We start from the raw sequence: 23,115 nt of genomic DNA, 5'->3' as shown, positions 1-23,115 counted from the left end.
AACTGAGATATTTCCTTGGTGTAGAGGTGGACAGACAGGATGGAAAAATGTCATTAACCCAACACAAATATACTTTTGATCTTCTTACCAAAGCAGGAATGATAGATTGCAAACCTCTACCTACACCTAGTGTTGTCAGTCAAAAGCTCAGTATTTGTGATGGTGAGTTATACCATGATGCAAGCAAGTATCGCAGTTTAGTGGGCATGTTACAGTATCTTACTTTTACTAGACCAGACATTGTATATTCTGTAAACCAGGTATCCCAATTCATGCATGAGCCAAAGACTGGTCACATGGATGTTGTTAAACGTATTCTTCGTTACCTAAAAGGCACAGTAGGTGATGGACTCACATATGTACAATCTTCATGGGGGACACCGAAACATGACATAGTGGCTTACACAGATGCAGACTGGGCAGGGGACCCAGATGAGAGAAGGTCCGTTTCAGGATACTGTGTTTTTATAGGAAGAAATCTAGCCTCATGGAGTAGCAGGAAACAGAAGGCTGTGGCACGATCTAGTACAGAGGCAGAGTATAGATCTATGGCAGCTACCACAGCAGAAGTGACCTGGATTAGACATCTACTTACAGAGATGGGAGAGAATATCTCAAGTTCGACTCTTATGTGTGATAATAGAAGTGCTATACAAATTGCGTTCAATCCTGTTCATCACAGTCGGACTAAGCATATTGAGATTGACAAGCATTTCATCAGACAAAAGATAGCAGACAAAGAGATTGAACCAGTTTATGTGACTTCAGAAGACCAAGTCGCCGATATGTTCACAAAAGGCCTCACAAGTAATCGTTTTTGGTATCTGAAGAACAAGTTGCACATGGTTCAATCCCATGCACAACTTGAGGGAGGGTATTAGAATATGGATCATATATGGATCCATTGAAGGATCCATATCACATGTATATTTATGTATTTTGTATTACTAATGCAGGGCAGTTTTGTCCATGCAAAAGAAGTTGTAACCCTATTAAACTTAACAGCAGAATAGAGAGATTAGTGTGGCGGCCGATTCTTAACAGGTACCCGAGTTATCTTTCTTCTTTTTCTCTTCTCATTTCTCAATCCTTGCAGCAGTTTTCACACATGCTTCACTGGAGCCAGCAAAAAGTTTTGAACTAAACCAAGGATAGTAACTTTAGATGGTATATTCGTTGCATCAGCTTTGTCATCAAAATTTTGTTCATCAAAGACAACATTTCTTGAGATTCTGATACGTTTGTTGGTGGGATCATAACACCTATATCCTTTGTAGTCATCTGCGTATCCCACAAACCTACACTTCTGGGCTTTGTCTTGAAACTTGTTTCTCAGGGACCGATCAATATGCACATAGCAAACACATCCAAAAACATGCAGATCATGATAACTAGGATGAGCTCCAAAGAGACAGTGATAAGGAGACTTATTTTCCAGAACGACCATCGGCAATCTATTTATCACATGTACGGCAGAATGAAAAGCTTATGTCCATAGGTTGATGGGAAGATTGCTGTCATGAAGCATACTCATGGCACTTTCAACGATATGTCTATGTTTTCGTTCAGCAATCCCATTTTGTTGAGGAGTGTGAGGGCAGGATACCCTTCTTCCTATTCCGTTATTTCGAAGAAAACAAATAAAATCACGGGATGAAAATTCCCCACCTCCATCACATTGAAAAAATTGAATGGACTCAGAAAATTGGTTTTTGACCAAGGAAAAGAAATTTTGAAACAAAGAGAAGACTTCTGTCTTATTTTTTATGAAATATATCCAAGTGTATCGAGAATAGCTATCAACAAAGATTAGATAATATCTGCTTCCAGACTCAGAGACAATTGGGGCGGGTCCCCACACATCAGAACAAATAATCTCAAAAGGTTTTGAAGCTCTCTTATTAATGGAATGGAAAGGCAATACATGACTCTTGCATAAAAGACAACTGGAACATTTATGAATGCTCTCATCCTCATTAAGACTTTCTTTTGGAATGAGATTATTAGAAACAAGTTTCTCAATAAAATGACTCCCACAATGTCCTAACCTACTATGCCATAAGAATGGCTTATTACATTCAGAGATACTAAAAACACTGGCAGAAGAGGATGAACACGACTCTGATGAAGGCTTCGAAATCAGGTGAGAAGGGCGAACATCATGACATGGAGCTTCTTCAAAGACATACATGTTGCCTCGTCTCTTTCCTTCAGCGAATGTTTCCCTCGTGTGTAGGTCCTTGACCTGCACAGAGATGGGAGTGAATTCAACTGAAGCTTTATTATCATCAATAAGTTTGGAGACGGAGACAATATTTTTCTTAATGTCAGGAGCATGAAGAACGTCAGAAAGAGTAAGAGTGGAATGTGACATGGAAATGATAGTCTTTCCAACATGAGAAACAGGATGGTGGGATCTGTCTCCAGTGACAATCTTACTTTTTTGAAATAAGGAATAGGGTTAGAAATTTTACCTGCATCGCCAGTTACATGAGTTGCTGCCCATGAATCGACAAACCAGGTGCCTTCATCACTTTGCTTCAATTTTAACTCTGACAAGGCAGATATCAACAATTCTTTAATCTCTCCACTGTCTCTGGTATTTGAGAACTTTCTTTTGGTTTCTGTCTGTGGACCCTTTCTTTTATTCTCTGGATTATGCCAACAATTCACCTTGATATGCCCATTCTTGTTACAAAGGAAGCAAGTATGAATGGGTCTTGGTCCCTGCGCATGAGTTAACATGTTTGGAGTGGGAAGCAAACCACGCCCTCCGTGTCCACTTCGCCCTTGTCCTCCTCATCCCCGTCCTCTACCATAAGTCACTCCTGTGGTCAAAACTTCTTGAGTATTTGGATGATTATGAATTTCTTCAGAGAATCCCTTCAGAGTCATTTCATACTGGATCAATTTGGCTCGTAGCTCATCGAAGGTAGGAAGAACAGGAAGGCACAATAGTGAAGTAACTATCATATTGCAGTCAGATCCCAATCTACTCAGAGTTTGTTGCACCATGTCATTATCACTAACAGCACACCCTATAACTGCAAGTTGGTCTGTGATGATCTTTATCTTGTTCAAATATTCCATGATGGTCATAGAATCTTTTCTTAGCAACTGAAATTCCCTTTTCAGAAAAACAACCCTTGCTTGAGAAACCTGCGAATATGTTTGAACCAATCGTTCCCAGAGTTGTAGTATTGTACAGTTGTCAGGAATGGCAACGAGAATCTCTTGAGACAAAGTTGATGTGATGTATGCAACAACTGATTGATCTTTCTTTTCCCAATTGAGAAATTCAACACTTTTGACAAACACGATTGAACTTGCCCCTTTATCATCTTTTTCTTCTCTCGGGACAAATTCTGGTGGGACTGAAGTGGTTCCATCCAGGTGACCTAAGAGGCCTTGACTCCTTATGAAAGGAATAATTTGTATCTTCCAAATCAAGAAATTTGAAGTGTTTAACTTTTCAGAAACAAGCTGGTTGAGAAAACTTGAAGAAAGGTTTGATTGAGTGTGATAAGAATCCATTGAGAATAAGAATCAACAGGAGTATCCACGAAAAAATTTAATCCCCCCCCTTTCTCTTTTTTTTTTTTGGAACACAGGGTCGTAAATTGTCAGAATCGAAGGATGCAGGAACTGATGTTCAACTTGTGAAAACTGATATTCAACGACGTGTGAAAAACACCTTCACATGTTAAATATGTAATGAAAAGGGGGGCTGCGGAAGCACTAATAAAGCAAATCACTCTTTAAGAGTGATTCCAAGAGCCAAGAACACAAACACTAAAAGTGTATACAAAAACCCACTAAAGGGAAAAATGACCAAAAGTCATAAGTTGGATATTATTAAAGAAAGAAAGAGGAGGGTGAACAACCCTTACAATACAAGAGGAAGCCTCCTCTATTTATAGAGGAGGAAGCCAAGAAGAAGGGACCACAAGGGGCTCCCATGCAGTCGTTGGGAGCCCCAACGACTACATGAGTGGGGCCCTTGTGGTCTTACAAAAAGGTAAAAAGAAAAAAAGAAGAAAAGAAAAATAGAAAAAGGAAAAAGGGTTTACTTGGGGATTTACCAAAATACCCCTATCGGGTATTTTGAGAATAAAAAGAAAAACTGTATATATATACATATATGTATATATATACTTATATATATACGTATGTATATATATAAGTATATGTATATATATATATATACATAATTTAACACGCCCCCTCAAACTTTACGGGGAGAAGACCGAAAGTTTGCTAAGAAGAAACATAAATCGTGGAGTGGGGAGCGCTTTGGTGAAGAAGTCAGCCAGTTGATATTCTGAAGTGACGTATGATAATGTGATAGTTCCTCTGAGGTATTCATCTCGAACGTAGTGGCAATCCATCTAGATATGCTTAGTCCGTTCGTGAAACGTATGATTGCTTGCAATGTAGATCGCACTTTTGTTATCACAGCAGAGCTTGGTGGGAGAGGAAATGAGGACACCCATGTCACCAAGGAGCCCTCTGAGCCACACGATTTTCATTGTTGTCATTGCCATAGCCCGATATTCAGCTTCAGTAGATGATAGTGAGACCTTTTGCTGCTTCTTGCATCTCCACGAGATGAGAGATTCACCTAAAAAAATGCAAAGACCAGTAGTTGAGATACGATCATTGAGATTTCCTCCCCAGTCAGCATCAGTAAAAGCAGTTAATTCAAGAGATGAGAAAGAGGATAAGAAGAGTCCCTTGGATATGGTATTTTTGATGTATCGCACAATTCTTATTACAGCCGCCATATGAACTGCAGTAGGTGCATGCTGAAACTGGCTTGCAGCATGAACCGCATGAGCTATATCTGGACGGGTGATGGATAAATAGGTGAGATATCCAATTAATTGACGATAGGGGGTTGGATCCTCAAGAAGAACACCATCTTCAAGTCTCAGTTTTGCATTGATAACTTCGGGAGTCTCAACTTTCTTTTCATCAGATATTCCTGATTTGGTACAAATGTCAGCTGCCAATTTCATTTTAGATAAAATGTATCCTCGCGGGGAGTAAGCCACTTCAATTCCTAAAAAATATCTCAAGAATCCAAGGTCAGACATATCAAAAGTTTCTTTTAACATAGACTTCACATCATTTACCCCCTTTTTGTTATTCTCAGTGATCATCATATCATCAACATATAACAGAAGAATAACAATGAAATTACCTGTTTTCTTAACAAAAAGAGCAGTGTCAGTATAGCAAGAAGTAAATCCTAAATTGATTAATACATTATTAAACTTATCATACCAAGCTTTAGGAGCTTGCTTAAGTCCATATAAGGCCTTTTTTAATTTCAAAATTTTACCATTTAAATTCATACTCGAAGGTGGTTCCATGTAAACTCCTTCATTTAAATTTTCATTTAAAAAAGCATTTTTGACATCTAGTTGAAAAATTGGTCATTTTTTAGTAGAGGCTATTGCAATAAGAGCTCGAACACTAGTCATTCGAGCAACAAGGGCAAAGGTTTCATCATAATCTACCCCATACTCTTGGGCATATCCCTTGGCCACTAACCTGGCCTTATATCTTTCTAAAGATCCATCGCTCTTAGTTTTTACTTTAAAAACCCATCGACATCCAATGGGTTTCTTGCCATTGGGTGGATCAACGATTTCCCAAGTTTGAGCCTTCTTAAGTGCATTAAGTTTCAGTTTCATTGTTTCATTCCAATGAGCATATTGTCTAGCATCATTATAATGAGTTGGTTCATGAATTGTGTGAAGAGCAAGCAGATATGCCCGAAAATTTGGAGAAAAAGAATCATAAGATACAAATCTATTTGGTATTTTTGAAATACAATTTGATCTTCTTTGAGAGGATTCTTCAGTTGACTCATTTTGAGAGAATTTTTCAAGGGCACAAGGAGGATTACTTTCATTTCTTCTAGAGTAGACTTGTATTTGCCTTTGTACATTTTCTTCTAAATTTTGGTCATCATTTGGAGGTTCAAAAGAATCGTCTATGAGCGATTCGCTAGGTTCAACATTATCATCAATGACTTTTTCTTGAGGTAATAAGTCAAATAAAAATGAATAATCAATATCTTCATTTGGTTTATGCGAAAAACCATTTTCTTCTTCTAAGAATGTAACATCTTTTGAGATATAAAGTTTATTATTGAATATGTCAAAGCATCGATAACCTTTTTGTTTTTCGCCATATCCTAAGAAAATGCATTCAATAGCTCTAGAAGAAAGTTTATCATTTTTGTGAGTTAAAACAAAGCATTTACATCCGAAAATTCTTAGTCTTTTATAATCGGGAGACATATTGTAAAGTTTCTCAAATGGAGAAAGAGTTTTTAAAGAAGATGAAGGAGTTCTATTGATAAGATATGTTGAGGTTAGAACCGCTTCGGCCCAAAAGGATTTTGGAATATTTTTTGAGATTAATAAGGTTCTTGTGGTTTCTATTATGTATCTATGCTTTCTTTCCGCAAGACCATTTTGTTGCGGAGTGTTTGGACAAGAACATTGATGGCAAATTCCGTTTTCTTTTAAATAGTTTTGAAATTCATTGGACATGTATTCACCTCCCGAGTCGGACCTAAGAATTGATAGATTTCCCAAAATTTGATTTTTAACCATCGCATGGAATTCTTTAAAGAAGGAAAAAACTTCGGATTTGCGACTTAAGAAGTAAATCCATGTAAATCGAGTGAAGTCATCAATAAAGACCACATAGTACGAAAATCCTCCTTTGGACAAAATAGGGGAAGGTCCCCATACATCGGAATGAACAAGTTCAAAAGGCCGAGTGGCGAAATAATTTCTTTGAGGAAATGGAGTAGCTTTGGATTTCCCAAAAATGCAATCTTTACTAGTCATATGATTATCTTTACAAGTATTGTTCAAAAAAGGAAAGAGAGACATTTTTACAAAATTTGGATGACCAAGTCTCTCATGCCAAATACCAATATTTTTGTCCTTTACAAGATTGCAAGATGACTTAGATGGAAGAGTCAAAAAATCCATAAAATAGAGATCACCCCTTCTATGGCCTTGCCCAATCAGCTTCCCTGACTGGAGATCCTGCACGGTGCAATCTTTAGGTGAGAAAGAGACTTGGCATCCATGATCGGTGATTTGGGAAACGAAAAAAAGATTTAGATTAATTTTTGGAACGACTCTTACTTTAGGAACAAAGAAGGTTTGAGAAGTTTTAAAATCAAGTGTTTCAATACTTTCAATTTCTAAAGATGTCCCATCGGCCGTTGAAACATAAGAAGATATGGGTTCGGAAAAAACATTAGAAAGCGAGTTTTTATGAGATGTCATGTGAAAAGAAGCACCAGAGTCTAGTATCCACATACCTGAAGGTGATGAAGAGTAGGCGACGGCGGCTCCGGATGTTGAAGATGAAGAAGTCTTGAGAAGATGTTGGAAAACTTCAGAGATATGATTGAGAGTTTCTTTGATATCTCCCTCTTTGACACTTTCTTCTTCCTTCTTTGGAGAATTTTTTCCAACCGCGGCCACTTTTCCTTTAAGCTTTGGGTAAACCGGTTTAATGTGACCCGGTTCATTACAATAGTGACAAATCACTCCCTTTCTATATCCATTGTTTTTGTTAAAGTGGGGAGGTCTATATGCTTTTACATTTGATCCGGGCCTAGAAACGGCCAAAACTTCATCACTCTTGATACTTAGGCCAAGTCAAGTTTCTTCTTGGCATACTTCGGCAAGGGCGTCTTCAATGGGTAAGGCTTTACTTCTATGGAGAAGGGATTCCCTAACTTGTTCATATTCCGGTCGTAGACCATGAAGAAATTGGAAAAAGTGTTCATTTTCAATTTGTTCTCTTCTTAACTCAATATCTTCCGGAGCCACCCATTTAGGCTCAAGAAGAACGAGCTCATCCCAAAGAAGGGTTAAAGAGCTAAAGTAGTCACGGACACTCATATCCGCTTGTCTAGTGGAACGAATTTTCTCTTAACAAAAAAATTGTCTAGCAAGATCCTTTTGGGTATACATACCCTTAAGAAAGAACCATGCCTCATTGGCTTTTCTAAATTTTGCAATATTTGCACAATTTTTGAGGTCCATATTGTTCATAAACCATGCCAAAATTTTTGCAATCTGTCAAAAAGTGGAATCAGTGAGCGCAGTTACCATAGGGTGAGTGGCTTTAGACTCGAATAGGGGCTATCGCCACCTTGTATAGGAATAGTTGTATCACTCTGGGTACACCCCCTGTGATACGGGCGGAACACTGACTATCTTTGCTGATTCAAGTATCAGTTTTCTAATTTGGGTTTTAGATGAACATAAAAAGATCTAATTTCTTTTAAGGACTTTTGCTGAGATTTTAATGTGTTGGTTTAAATGTTGATCTGCTTGTTTCTTGTACTAGGTTCACGTATGATCAAAATTGTTTATGTTTGAAATAAATTGATTGGCGTTATAGATTTTTAATATGCATCCTTCTAAAATGGGTTCACATTGATTGTGGTTAAATCGATTGATCGATGCTTGTGTGTATAAGTCTGATGTTTATTACGGACAGGTTTTCAAGAATCATATATATAACCATATGGGTTTTACACACAGATTTTGTTATATACATTGAGTCTTGGACTCTTGGCTGATTCATATACTGATTCGTTAAATTTGATTTGATGGGCATTAAACCAAAATTTCTGATAAGAATAAATAGAACTATAGTCTGCAGTTCTTTTTAGATTGGATTTATCAGGCTTCTACCTATTTGTGATTTCCAGGTTTAAATTAAATCTGTGGTGTTTCAACTGTCATGTTTGTTTGAGATTTAGTTTAATTAAACTTGAATTTTGAGGCTTGATGCTTTCCTCTGTATTCATTATGGGTGTTAATGCTATTAGAAAAAGGAAATCTGATAGGTTTCATAGTTCTGAAATTTAGATTGTGACTGTGAAGCTGTGTGTGATACATATTGTCTGGATTATTTTAAGAAATGAGCATGATTAGTTTATGTGCGCTGACACTGAAGTTGTTTAGTAAACCCCACGGTAATTTACGAGAATTCGATTGCAAGGGACATTCATGGTTCACTTTGGGTCTCTTTTTTTCCCTTTTGTTTTTGCATTCCAGTTTCATTAATGATTTGTGTTATTCACTCTCCATCCTTTGCTGCTAATAATAGTTTTTTTAAAGTGTTCTAAAATGATTCTTATACTTTTATGATGCAGGTATATTTTCCTGTTCTTTGCTTCATTAATGATCATCACAAGCTATGATCACGATAATTATGATGACGATGATGATTCTTTGTACAATTTGGAGCATGAATTGTCTAGTGGTGTTGGGAAGGACAATGCAATAAAGGGCAAGAGGTCTTCTAATTGTCCATATCAGTTTGAGGACAGAAATGAAAATTGTTTTGATGAGGAAGATGAAGAAGAATATGACTTGGATGACTACTATTCTGAAGATGACCAAGATGATGAACCACCTAGCATGCATAAAACAACAGTGCTATGGCGCCATGTATTGAAACAAAAGAAGAGTGGGCAAGGAAAGCAAGGTAGAACCCAGGTTTTTATTTACAAGCACTGCAAAAATATTTATCATGGGTCATATACTCGAGTTTTTGCACATCTCATGGGATCTCCAAAGGGACAAAGTGTTGGGATTGCCTTTTGCCCTGTAGTTGAAAAAGATGCAGAATTGGCAAGAAAAATTAAGAGACAAGTTTGCCGAGTGGAGGTTTCATCAAGTGCATTTGAGTTGAGGAGATCAAAAATTGATAATCCGAAGAAGCCTATTAGTATGACTACAGCATCTAGTGGAAGCCGAAAAACAGTTGATATTCGTGATACATTTAAAAAGGTAGAAAGAGATGATGTAGATCACAAAATTATCAGATTTTTGTGTGCAAATAGCATACCTTTCAATGTGCTTCGATCACCATATTGGAAAGAGATGATATCTGAAGTTAGTAAAGTGTCTGGATATAAACCCCCATCATATGAAAAAGCACAAACAACGTTGCTTGACAGTGAGAAAGAGTGTATTCACAAAGAGTTAAATGAATTTCGAGAAAAGTTTGAGGAGTTTGGAGTTTCCATTGTCTCCGACAGTTGAACAAATATCAAGAACAAACACTTGATAAATATATTTGCATCAAACTGTTTTGGCTCGATGTTCTTATATGCAAGCGATTTTTATAATGTGCAACAGTAAGCTGCAAACATTGCCGAGTTTTTTAAGATAGGATTTAAAATTGTGGGGCCTTCTAATGTAGTGCAAGTGATTACAGACAATGCAGCAAATTGCAAGTTAGCAGGTGAAGAATTAAAACAAACGTATAAGTATATTTTTTTGTCACCTTGTGTTGTGCACACACTTAATTTGATCTTTAAGGATTTGGCACATGAGTTTCATTGGTTGGGAGAAACATATTTGCAAATTGTGAAGTATATCACAAATCATTCAAAAGCACTAGCAGTCTTTAGAAGCAATGAAAAATTAGAGCTAATAAAGATTGCAAAAACAAGGTTTGTTTCACATTATACTACTTTGAAGCGCTTGCTTGATGTGAGGGAGAGCTTGAGGCTCACAGTAATTTCAGATAGATGGAGCGAGTGGAAGCAATCATGCACAGATGAAACTATGAAAAAAAGCACTGTTACAACAGAAACAACTGTTCTTGATGAAGAATATTGGGATTATGTACGTTTAGCATTATTGATTACAAAACTCATATATAAGATGATTAAATTTTGTGATCCGAAAGGCCCTATAATTGGTGAAGTGTGTGAAGACATGGACAACATGTTGGGGAAAATCAAAGACAATTTTAAAGGACAACCAGATTTATATGAAAAGATTCATCAGATTGTCTCAAATAGATGGGATAGAATGAATGTGCCTCTCCATAGTCTAGCCCACATGTTTACTCCAAAATATTACGAGTCGAAGTATCTCAAGATCCCAGCAGCAGGAGGAGTCAAACGAGTTTCTCCTAATAAAAATTTTATTTTATCTATTTAATAAAGTTTAAAGATTTAATTATTTTATTATTTTATTATTTTATTTGCATTTTCTTGTTATAGTTATTAAACATTTTTTTTTGCAAAAAAGGATAATGATATCTTAGACGGTACAATGCTCGCGCTTGAAGTCATATCTGCTGAAAATGAAGAGCTATCTACACTTTATAGGTCACAACTTGTGGCTTTTGTATCAAGAAGTGGAAGATTTAGCCGAAATGCAGCAAGAATAGATGCATTGAATCCTACAATGTTGGTACTTAATTGGTAGCGTTTTTATGGTGGTGATACACCTGAGTTGAGAGCATTAGCCACTTTTTATCTCAACCTATTAGCACATCTTCTTCAGAAAGAGTATCGAGCACCTATAGTTATATTCACAATGTTAAAAGAAATAGGCTCAATGAAAATTGTGTTGATACCTTAGTGTATATTCATTTCAATCTTCGATTGATTGACAGGTATAATTAAACTGTGTTGTACTTTTGTTTTGTTATTTTTTTTTTCCTTTTTCTATCATTGATTGTTTATTAGCATTCATATTTTATATTCTTATTATAAAAGGTGCAACAATCGCTACAAAGAAGGACCTAGTCGAAAATGGGATATCAATCTAGAACTTCCTATTATAGAAGAAAATACGTTGAGATTAAAGGTCATGCGATGGAGAGATTTGGATGACAGTGCACAACAATCAAGCACTATTTCCAAATCCAAACCCAAAGATGCACAGTCAAGAGCTTCATTACCTCTAATAATCATACGTACAAATGAAGTTGAAGATGATATAAATCAATCCAACAAAGCTAGTAGAATTGCAGATATACAAGAGCGATCATCAGTTCCTCAAGGTCGGATTGATCGTTTCTTTAGCAGGAGACCTAGGCAAGGTATGTTGATCTTGTGTTTTTTATTTTAACTTTTTTCTATATATGTATTTTTTATATTTTAAATTAAGGTTTTTAAACATTTTTATTTTTTAACATATTCATTATAGGAAATGAAGGAAGGAGCAGAAGGCATGGTCGTGGAGGACAAGAAGCACGTGATGATGCAGAAAGTTCTCGATCTATTGCTTACTTGAAGGGGAAGAGAAAGATGATAGATTAATGAACTCTTGAACTTTTAATTATTCTTTTGATGATGTAGTTGGAGTAGTCCAACTTAGAAACTTTTATGTTACTTTTTTTTGTCATGGTCTTGTAATATTTTGTTGGTTTGATATGTACTTTTATTTTGAACCTTGCATTGATGAACTGAAGTAGTGGATTATGTTAATTTTAAGTTTATAGTTTAGAACTTTATAACTTATAATTTACAGTTTAGAACTTTATAGCTTAAAAATTTAACCATATCTCTATGTAATCTTTGAGTTTATTGATTTCTCATTTTCTATGTTGTACAGATCACAAGATTTACAACAATCAAGTCATTTAATTCTTTCATTGAAAAATGTACGCTTTTTAATCAAATTTATTAGTTTTCTTAATGCATTATTTAGTATTTGCATGCATTTGTTAAATGGTTGCAACAGGAATGTGAATTATGATCTTCTCTTGATGTATTTTTTTTAAATTCTTGAAAGTTGCAAATGAGGCATTTGTTAGATAATTGTAACTTATATTATTTATTGTCTTAGATACATATTTTATTTTGTCAATGATGACATAAATCTTTTTTTTTATAAAATAAAAATATATAATTACATTTTCGCTTCCCTTTTGATTTTTATTCGCTTCTCATTTGAATCCTATGTCGCTTCCTTCTTCACTTCTTAGGTCGCTTCCAGTTCGTTTCTGAGACGCTTCCTAGGTCGCTTCCGAGACGCTTCCCGGTTCGCTCCTAAGTCGTCCCGCGCTTCCCGCTTCCTAAAATTTTAGAAGTGTCTCGCTTCCGCTTCTAGTATCGCTTCCCGCTCCCGCTTCCTCGACTGGCAACTCTGGTTTTAAGTACCCACGAGTTTTAAGGAAAAGTAGAAATTAAATTTGTGTGCATTTAATAGGGACATGCATGCAAAAGTAACTTTAATAAATAACTTAAGAAGTTATTCATGCACCCTTTACTGTTCAGTATTAGTTTCATAACTTCCATGCATTTCTAAATATTTGATTTAGCATGATATTGTTGAATGCTTGAATGGTAAGTTAATTCTGGTAAATTATTGCTTGTGATTTCCTCTTAAATTTATGCGTGATTTAATTTATGCTATTTTCTTTGTTGTTGGATTTTTAGAGGAATTTGTACAAGGACTTCGGTTCTTACTCGTTTTCTAAAATTGTTTTTCAAGCACAGAAGCTCAATGATGCGTAGGACTGGCTGGCTAGAGGACTCGAAGCTTTATGACTTGGTGGCTTGGGTTCTGACTTGTGTGCAGGATTTAGATAGAGTCGATTTTAGTTTTTGAACTTTTGACTTATTGATTACTTAAATGAAGTTCAATTTATTATTTTAAATTGGCTTTATGCATAGAATAGTTTATAGTATGGATATATTAAATGTGTGATGTACCCCAAGTCCTTGGGAGGTCTTCCATAATTTAAAAAAAAAATCACTAATTTTTGAGGGACAATTGGGGTCGTTACAATTAGTAAGAGTAAGTCTTCACTTTTAATTTTACTGACTTTATAACAATACCGTTAATGATAAGTTATACAAATACCATTTCACACTATATCTCCAATAAGGAACCCATCCTCACCATGTCTATTCCACGAGTTATTGAAAATACCAATGTTAGTGTATAAAGGGTACAAAACAAATTTCTTAATCACATGACAAAAAAACACGGATACTATATGATGGAATGGAGTATAAAGTGAAAAATATTTAGCTTATAACAGAAACTGTAATCATTTAAAATGATATTGGAAAGCAATATGTGGACCTATATAGAGAACTATCATTGCCTCTTATACTTGAAGCAGGAGAAGGAATAATTAAGAACTATGACATAAAAAACCAAAACTTATTATCATTGTTTATAACATTAAAAAGAGTGATTGCATCTGTGAATTGCTCAACAAACCCACCTTATCAGTTAGGTCAATAACAAAGATTGACCCATATCTTTGTGTAAGATCGATAAAATGGCGTTCCACAACCCTTGACTGCAAAGAGTTAAATATTAAAATTGAAGCATATCAATATAGTATTGTTCTTGAAAAGCTACAACAGCCAAAAAGCATAAGAAGCAACATACTGTTTCCACATGATTAATTATGTTAAGCCTTGGTTTGTAACTTAGATCCACAATCTGCTCCCAAAGAAGGGGAATTGACCCACGTATCTATAAAAAAAGAAAAAAAATTAATCCTGTAGCATGAAAGAAGAGAATTTAAGTAATTGGAAAAAGAAGGGCTCCTCATAGTACCAAAGAAACATAATTATAAAACTTTATACCAGCGAACAAAGTAATATTGAAGGGAAAACAGGTTGAATCAACCTTTATTCAGATAGACAGAAGAGTTTAAACCCTCAGCAAAATATTTATGTAGCAGCATTCTATACGAAAAATTACATTGCAACAATTTACCAAGTCACCAAAAGGTATTTAGCTGTCATCAATATATGAGTTACATTTAAAGCCTAACAGCATAACATATCTCAAGTGATATCTATAGCATCCTTAGTGGAGCCAATTCCAGAGTGAGCATCCTTTTCTATCCCCACAAATCCATTGAAGTCCTATTCATAGAGGATGTAGATCAGATAGAGACCAATGCAGTGGAGCAATGTTTGCAAAGAACCCAGTCTCATGTGAAGGATATTCTGTTGGTCTCCATCTGTCTTTAATGCCTTTGACTTAACCTCCACAAAAGCACTAATCTTAACAAACCCAGTTCCTTCAGTTTCCTTGTTGCTCATTATTGTCAACATAGTAATGTAAAACTCATTCATGTTCTTGACAAGATTTGAGCAAGCTTACAATAGAATAATGGGATAACAAACCATCTTTATACTCCATGAGTAACGAATAATGCATTGATTTGTGTGTTTTAACATGCAAAGAGAATGAAATACAATGAAATCAACTCAGGCTTGCATTTATGTGAAGAGTTATATGCCCCAACATGCTTGAGCTAAGATGTGAATCAAATAAAATGCCTAAGAATATACATAGATACATATGTGTGCACGTGTGTGTGTAGGTTGGATGGACAGGTGTCTTGGTACTCAAAAATGTTCCTGGGAACCCACCTAGGAAATCAAACACTATAGCAGTGAAAATGTAAGGAACCAATATGGATTTGTTAATGGCACAAAAATGGGGTGAACTTGCTCATAAAAACTGAAGACAGTAGATGTATCAACAGTCATAGATATACATACACCATGCATGGTTGATGATACATCCCCATCAGTCCTGCACTAAGCTGGCACCATAGACACAAGTATCCCCCATATTCTTGAGAATGCATCGATATTTGATTTTCTAAAATGACAGTATCCAAAAGGATCCTGAAATTTTCAAATATCAGCATATTTGAATATAGCACAGTAAGCTTCACTTGGTTCCTGTAATATCTCATAATTTTCCGTATATTTTAAGTTTGTAAATACAATTTTTGATTCAGTAATTATATTTTATATGTCTGAAATTGAAAATAATAAATTATTATATATGGGCTGACATCAATATGGGTCTGGATATGGTCCAGGGCCTATTGACGAGATCTATATATATATATATATAGGTTGACGTCAATATGGATCTGGACCTAGTCCAGGATCCATATTGCCTAAGACTCATGTATACATATATACTTATATAGGGGCTGACATCAATATGGATATGGATCCGGTCTAGTTTCCATATTGACTAAGACCCATGTACACATATATACAAATAAAGGTGCCGACATCAAAATGGATCTGGATAGGGTCCAAGATCCATATTGACCAATACCCATGAATATAAATAGATATATATATATGGGCTGAAACCCGAGTGGATTGGGGTCATGGGTCCAACCCAGACCCATAGCCCACCTATAACAACTTAAAAAAAAAGAATGAATTTAAAACTTTAATATAAATATATATATATATATAAGTATAAATATATTTTTTTAAATGGGGGTAGTTAACTTAGGGAAGAGTTCTATGTCAAATAGAACTCTATCTGTAATATCGTGTGTTTTTCCATAGTTTTAAATTCGGAATTTCTGAAATTTTGGCTAAGTGTTTTATAAAAGTGATAAAAATCATGGAAAATATCCTCTAATATAGGTGACGTCAGTTGGGCCTGGGCGTGACCCAGAGCCCACTGACAAGACCAAAACGAGGGGAATAATATTTGAGAAACTTTTTATTTTTAACCTTTAAATTCGATTGAAATTCAGGTAAAATTCGGAAGCGAAAATCAGGTAAGTATAGTGTTAGATGCGTCTCGTAATTATGAGAACATTGATATTTCATTTTTCTAAAATCGGGTTACGGTTGGCCCAAAAATCGTGTTTTTTAAAAAATGACATGCCTCTATTTTTTATCATTTTCTGGATTGGATCAGATCCTATCCGATCCTATTGATCCGAGTTGATATGGATCTGAACCCAATACAAAACCCATATTAACTAGGATTTGGTGCAAGTTGGGATTCATATGGATTTGGATCTTGGATTCGTATCCGAATCCGAAATCCAAGAGTAACCAATTTAAAGATTAAGAGAGTCTGGCCAACGATCATCAGTTGAGTTTCACTTTATGAAACTCGGTTTTGACAACATTATGTGACTGTCATAACAAAACCATGAAATGCCCCTATGCTGATAAGATTAGCATCAAGTGGTAGATGAAAATTGTTTTGTTGATTATGTATATCAAAAACATGTTCCACTATTATGTATATCAAAAGTTGAATTGATGTTTTGCTTGTGAAATTGTTTCACTGTTATGAATACCAAACTGTTTGTTGAATTTTTTTGCTTATTGAACTGTTGTCATTCATAACAAAATGTTGCAATTATAAAAATCTGTTTATGTTGTTATTGGGCTACCTATAACCCTGCTGGGTGCGGCCTGTTTTCAGCTACATTCGGTGAGCGGTTAGGGGCAGCAGTGTTGCACCCTTTTTGCAGCCAGAGTGTTGTTCATAGCACTAGCACCCTGATGTGAATTTTGGCAGCAGAGCAAGCTATGGGCAGCATGTTGTTGCTTGCTTTAACACAGCGGTGACATGCGGCAAACCACATGTCATGGTGCTAGATGATACATGTATTGAATATTAATTGTGCATGTTATATATTCCAATAATATGTTGCGAATGTGCATATCAAACGCATGAAAATTCTGAATTTATATTGATGTTTGCATAAATATGATCATGTGCATGTTTGAATGTTTATGCATGCAATTGATCATGATATATATTTTGCAAGCATCTACTCGCATGCTTATGAGTTGGCTTCATGTGCATTCATTTTTGTATGCTTGATTTTGCATTGTGAACATGCTTGGAAACATTGTTTGTTGCATGTTCACTGAAATTTTGCATAAGATGCATATATCTTTTGAAATGCTTTTGTGGTCAGATGTGAACCACTGCAGGCCATGTGGGGTCGAAGCATGTATTGTTCAAAAAAAAAATTTGTTTATGCATTGCAAAAATCTGTTCTGGAATTATTGGCTTTCCAAAAATTGTTGCATTGTTGAAATATGATGGGTCAGGGCCCGAGTTGGTTTTACATGTTGATTTGCAAAACGGTTTCTGTGTTAAGAACTTGAATTTGTTTAAAAAGATAAAAGAGACAGACTGTGTAATTAATTTTCTTCCTGGATGTCCCTTCCATAGTGTGAGAATCCTGTATGGCAGTTTTGGGGAAACTGTGAGGATACGAAAACTCTGTGTGCAATTGTACCCTGGAACACGATGTGGTGGTTTACCTCCCAACTACGATTTTAGGGAGATTTCAGTCACTTTGCCTGGGGGGTGTTGTTGACACAATTGTTGTTATTAGTATACCAAGAAAGTGGCATAAGTGGATGTTGATTTCCCTGATGTCCCGACATTATATGTTGATTTCTAATGTTCCGATGGATGGTGTTGATTCCTAATATCGGTCGAGGAACAAGTGTTGAACCCAATAATAAAATACAAATTGTGTGTTAAGATACAACTGGGAACCTATCTTCAACTTCGAGAATTGTTGTGCCCATTTTGAGTATCCGCGGATTTAATGAAAAGTGGAACTAAAATTGTGTGCATTTAATAGGAACATGCATGCAAAAGAAACTCTGATAATAACTTAATAAGTTATTATGCATTGAATCATGCATCTTTACTGTTCTGCATTAGTTCATGCATTCGTACATATTATGTCTCGTATAAAAATTGTTATTTCATGGTACTTGTTTTAAATGCTTGAATGGTAAATTGATTATGATTTTTTTTTTAATTCCTCTGAATTTATGCATGAATTTGATTTATGCTCTTTCCTGTCTGTTTGGATTTTTAGAGATATTCGTACAAAGAACTCGAGTTCTTACCCTGTATTTCAAAATGTTTTTCAGAATCAGGAGCTCAATGATAGGGCGCCTTGCTATATGTAGCCTGCGAGTTTGCGTGACATGTTCTGATGTTATTGACAGAGTGGCCATATGTTAGAGACTATTTATTTATTTTTGTTTTTAGGACATTCATTATATTGGTTAATAAAATTGATTATTCCTTCAATTGATTCAATGAATTACCTATTGTGGTTTGGTAATTATTAAATTTGTGAGACCCGGAATCCTTAGGTTTGGTTTCCGCAATTGTTTAAAAAAAATCCACTTTTCACGAAGATAAGCTAGGGACGTTACACTATCCCAACTTAATTAAGGAGGGCATCACCCCCTAGAAGAGTCTTTCTTCTATAAAGAGATATGTTAAGCCTCTCTCTCCCAAAAAAACGTCAAGCAGAGAGAGGAAAAGAGAGAGAGAGAGAGAAGGGTGTCACCTTTTGCACCTCCTCCTCCTCCTCCTCCTCCTCCTCCTCCTCCTCCTCCTCCTCCTCCTTCTTCTTCTTCTTCTTCTTCTTCTTCTTCTTTAATTCTTTTTGTGTTTTTGCAGCAGTAAGGTATGGGTTCTTCTCTTTTTGCGATAGAACGAGGGTTTAACATGGCTTAAATTGTATGGGTCTAAACGGTAAACATGTCTGCAAATTTCTGCATGCATATCGCATGTATTTTTAGTGTTCTCGATGCTTAAATCTGATTTTTTGCATTCTTAAACATATCTGCAAATTGCTCTATGCATACCACATGTATTTTTAGTGTTCTTGATGCTTAAATCTGATTTTCTGCATCCCTGAACATGTCTGCAAATTTCTGCATGCATATCACATATATTTTTAGTGTTCTTGATGCTTAAATCTGATTTTCTGCATCCTTGAACATGTCGGCAAATTTCTACATGCACATGACAAGTATTTTTAGTGTTCTAGATGTTTGATTTTCTGCATCCCTAAACATGTCTGCAAATTTCTGCATGTATATTACATGTATTTTTAGTGTTCTTGATGCTTAAATATAATTTTCTGCATCCCTAAATATTGTTAAAATATATGTATAAACATATATATATATATATATATGTGTGTGTGTACAATACCCGATAGGGGTATTTTGGCCATTTTATATAGTTGTTTCTAAAAACAACTATTTTAATAGGTAGTTTATTTTTATCTTTTTTATTTCTTTTCTTTTCTCTTCTTTTTATTATTTAATATGCATTGGGGGTCCCACATTATAGTCGTTGGGACCCCCCAACGGTCATAAATATGACCGTTGGGGGGTGCCTAACGACAACATGTGGGAGCCTCCAATGGCTCCCTTTTCCCCACTTTCTTTGTGTATAAATAGGTGTGTTCTCCCCTTGTATTCTTAAGCTTGTGAACTCTCATTCAATAAAGCTCTTTACTTTTTTATGTGGGTAGCCTTTTAAAGGCTTTTTATTATTGTCCCATAGTGGACTTCTTTACTATCTCTCTTGTGCCTTTGTGCTTGTCCATTATTGGACATTGTGAATGCATTAGCATTCTTGTATAACATTTTTGCATACTCCATTACATGATATCAAAGTCATACGGTTCTTGGAGTTGAAGTCGTGGCAACTCTCTCTCTCTCTCTCTCTCTCTCTCTCTCTCTCTCTCTCTCTCTCTCTCTCTTCTCAAATCCAAGATTGATCTCTCCTTCAAGCTCAATGGCAAGAATTACATGATGTGGGTGTCCGCAATGGAGAATAATCTCAAAGGAAAAAAACTTTGGGGTTATGTAATGAGTTCTATTCCCGAACCTCAACTACAACTCACCAAGATAAAAGGAGGTCAAGAGAAAGCTCTTGAGGGAGATGCCCGGTTTAAGGCCATTGAAGAGCATCAAAAAAAGGTGAAAGATTAAGAGAGCAATCATGCAAAGATCCTTGCATGTTTATGAACAATGTAGAACTCAAGGTATATGCTAACATTGCCGAATTTCGTAAAGTCAGTGAGGCTTGGTTCTTTATGAAGGGTATGTATACCCAAAAAGATCTTGCAAGAGCATATTTTTTGCAAGAAAAAGTGAAAACCACCAAACAAGGTGATTTAAGCATTCAAGATTACTATAGTGCTTTAAATCCTCTATGGGATGAATTAGCACTCTTAGAGCCTAAGTGGGTTGCCATTGAGGATGTGAAACTTAGGTAAAAGCAAATAGAACAAGAAAGGTTTTTTCAATTTCTATTTGGGTTGTGTCCCGAGTTTGAACAAGTTAAATCCTCTCTTCTACATAGATCTACTCTTCCTCCTTTAGAGGATGCTATTGCTGAAATTATTCAATAAGAAACTCAGCTTGGCACGAGTAAGAGTGTTGATGAGGTCTTAGCCGTGTCTAAACCCAGCAACAATGTTAAAACATATAAGCCTCCACATTTTGAGAGGCAAGGTAACTATATCAACAATAATAACTATGGTGGAGGTAGAAAGATGATCATTTGTCATCATTGTAATGTGTCGGATCACATTAAACCCACTTGCCCAAAATTGAATGGAACTTGCAAGTATAAGGTTGCTTCAGTTTAAGAAGCAACTACCAAAAAGGAAGATGAAGGCAAGAGTAGAGATCTTAAAGATACACTTGGACAAATTTTCATTGCTCTTCAGCAAATTCTCAAAGCTACCTCCTTTACATCGAGTGTGCCATTGCCTCTACATCACCACCGGTACGTATTCTTAGATTTCAGATTCGGGAGCATCCTTTCATATGTCTCTCTATGAAAACGCTTTAACTGATGTATGCACCAATTCAAAAATATAATGTCTCTACGGGCGATGGAACCTTTTTAAAAATAAAAAGTATAGGAACACTAGATCCTACAAATTCTCAAAAGTTAGAGTTGTTTCAAAACTAACTAAAATCTTTTTTCGGTTTCTCAAACTGCCAACTATGGATGTGAAATATTTTTCTTATCTAATGGGTGTTTTGTACAGGATCTCCAGTCCGGGAAGCGGATTGGGCAAGACCATAGAAAGGGAGACATTTCCTTTATGGATTATTTGACTCTTCCTTCTAACTCATTTTGTACATATGTCCAAGACGAGAGCATTGAAACTTGGCATAAAAGACTTCGACACCCAAGCTACTAAAAAATGTATCTTTTTCTTTTTTAGAACAAATTTTGTAAAGAAAAAGATATGAATTGCAAAGATTGTATTCTTGAAAAAATGAAATCTATTTGATTTTCAACTAGAACCTTTGTTTCAACAAGACCTTTTGAATTGGTGTACTCGGATGTATGGGGTCCATCTCCGGTTTGTCTAAGGGTCGTTATTCATATTATGTAACATTCATTGATGACTTTATTAGGTATGTATGGATCTATTTTCTTAATTTTAAATCGGAAGTTTTCTACTTTTTCAAAGAGTTTTGTATAAAAGTTAAAAATCAATTTCAAAACAATATATCTATTCTTAGATCCGATTCGGGTGAAAAATATATATCTAATGATTTCCAAAATTACCTAAAGATAAATAGAATTTGTCATCAAAGATCGTGTCCTAGAACACCTCAACAAAATGGGCTAGCGGAAAAAAAACATAGGCATATTGTAGAAACTACTATAACATTTATTATTTCTAAAAATATCCCCAAAATTTTTTGGGTCGAAGCCGTTTTAACCTCCACTTATTTAATAAATCGTATGCCATCATCCACTTTGAAAAATCTCTCCTTATGAAAAACTTCTCAATATGACAGCCGACTTCAATCGGTTACGCGTTTTCGGTTGCAAATGCTTTGTACTTTTACACAAAAGAGATAAGTTGTCTCCAAAAGCAATTGAGTGTGTTTTCCTTGGATACGGTGAAAATAAAAAAGGATATAGATGCTTTGATTTCAAAAATAACAAACTTTATGTGTAATAACCTCATTTTTTCTCTCTTATTATTAAGAGGTATTTAAAATAAAGCGTAAGTGGGCTTGGGATCCAAATCTCGGATCCAAGACCCAAAAAGGGGAAATCACGAAATAAACTATGTGAGGTCCCGTGGTTGGATCCATATGGATCTGACTTGCAGATCCATTCTGCAAAAACATCGTGGATCCGGAATCCAGACCATGTCCGGATCCCGGATATCCATCTTGGAACCGGACCCGGCCCGCACCCTATAAGGTAAATGAAATAAAATGTAAGGGTGCTACAGGGCGGCCCCGATGAGGAAGAGCGTTAGGGTTCTCTTAGAACCCTAACACAGGTAAGAGCTCGACGAAGGGGAGGGTTTTTGCGGAGCCGCCTCGCACGAAGTGGCCTTCCGTAACCGTCGGGGCCACTTTTCCCCCTGTTCTATCCTTTTAAGCAACGCAAAGGGAGAGGAGGCCCTCACGCGCAGCTCCTCTCCCCCTCTCTCTCGTCCGTCTCCCTGCTTGCGGTAGCCGATGATGCCTCCAGGTAAGCATTTGTCTCTCTGTTCTCTCTCCCCCTCTGTTTTATCTCCCTTCTTTCCCCTTTGCCTCTCTGGGGTCGCAGGGAGGTCGGCAGGGAGTCGATGCCCCCCTGCGGCAACTCTCCCCCTCGGTATTGTTTTCGCCGGGAGGCCGGTAGGGAGCCGACGGCCCCCTGCCGCGTCATTTTCCCCCTCTCTGCTCCT

At 36.1% G+C, this 23,115-nt stretch overlaps 1 protein-coding gene across 2 annotated transcripts in view; it reads right to left on the bottom strand.

The window, feature by feature from the left end:
- The window catches only part of SAC8 (SAC domain-containing protein 8), a 170,894-nt gene that overhangs the window by 68,577 nt on the left and 79,202 nt on the right, over positions 1-23,115 (bottom strand). Inside the window, exons 10-11 of one of the 2 annotated variants that reach the window (XM_090016125.1) lie at positions 14,211-14,297; positions 14,041-14,118 (exon numbers count right to left, since the gene is read on the bottom strand). The exons of the other annotated variant lie outside the window; for it this stretch is intronic. Coding sequence (XP_089872251.1) covers positions 14,041-14,118; positions 14,211-14,297 — 165 coding nt within the window. The remainder of the gene's footprint in view (positions 1-14,040; positions 14,119-14,210; positions 14,298-23,115) is intronic. 2 annotated transcript variants of the gene reach the window in all.

This window comes from Nuphar pumila, chromosome 8 (genome assembly GCF_984573655.1).
Source record: "Nuphar pumila chromosome 8, dmNupPumi1.hap1.1, whole genome shotgun sequence".
Classification (NCBI taxonomy): domain Eukaryota; kingdom Viridiplantae; phylum Streptophyta; class Magnoliopsida; order Nymphaeales; family Nymphaeaceae; genus Nuphar; species Nuphar pumila.
This window is presented reverse-complemented; position numbering and strand designations above follow the sequence as displayed.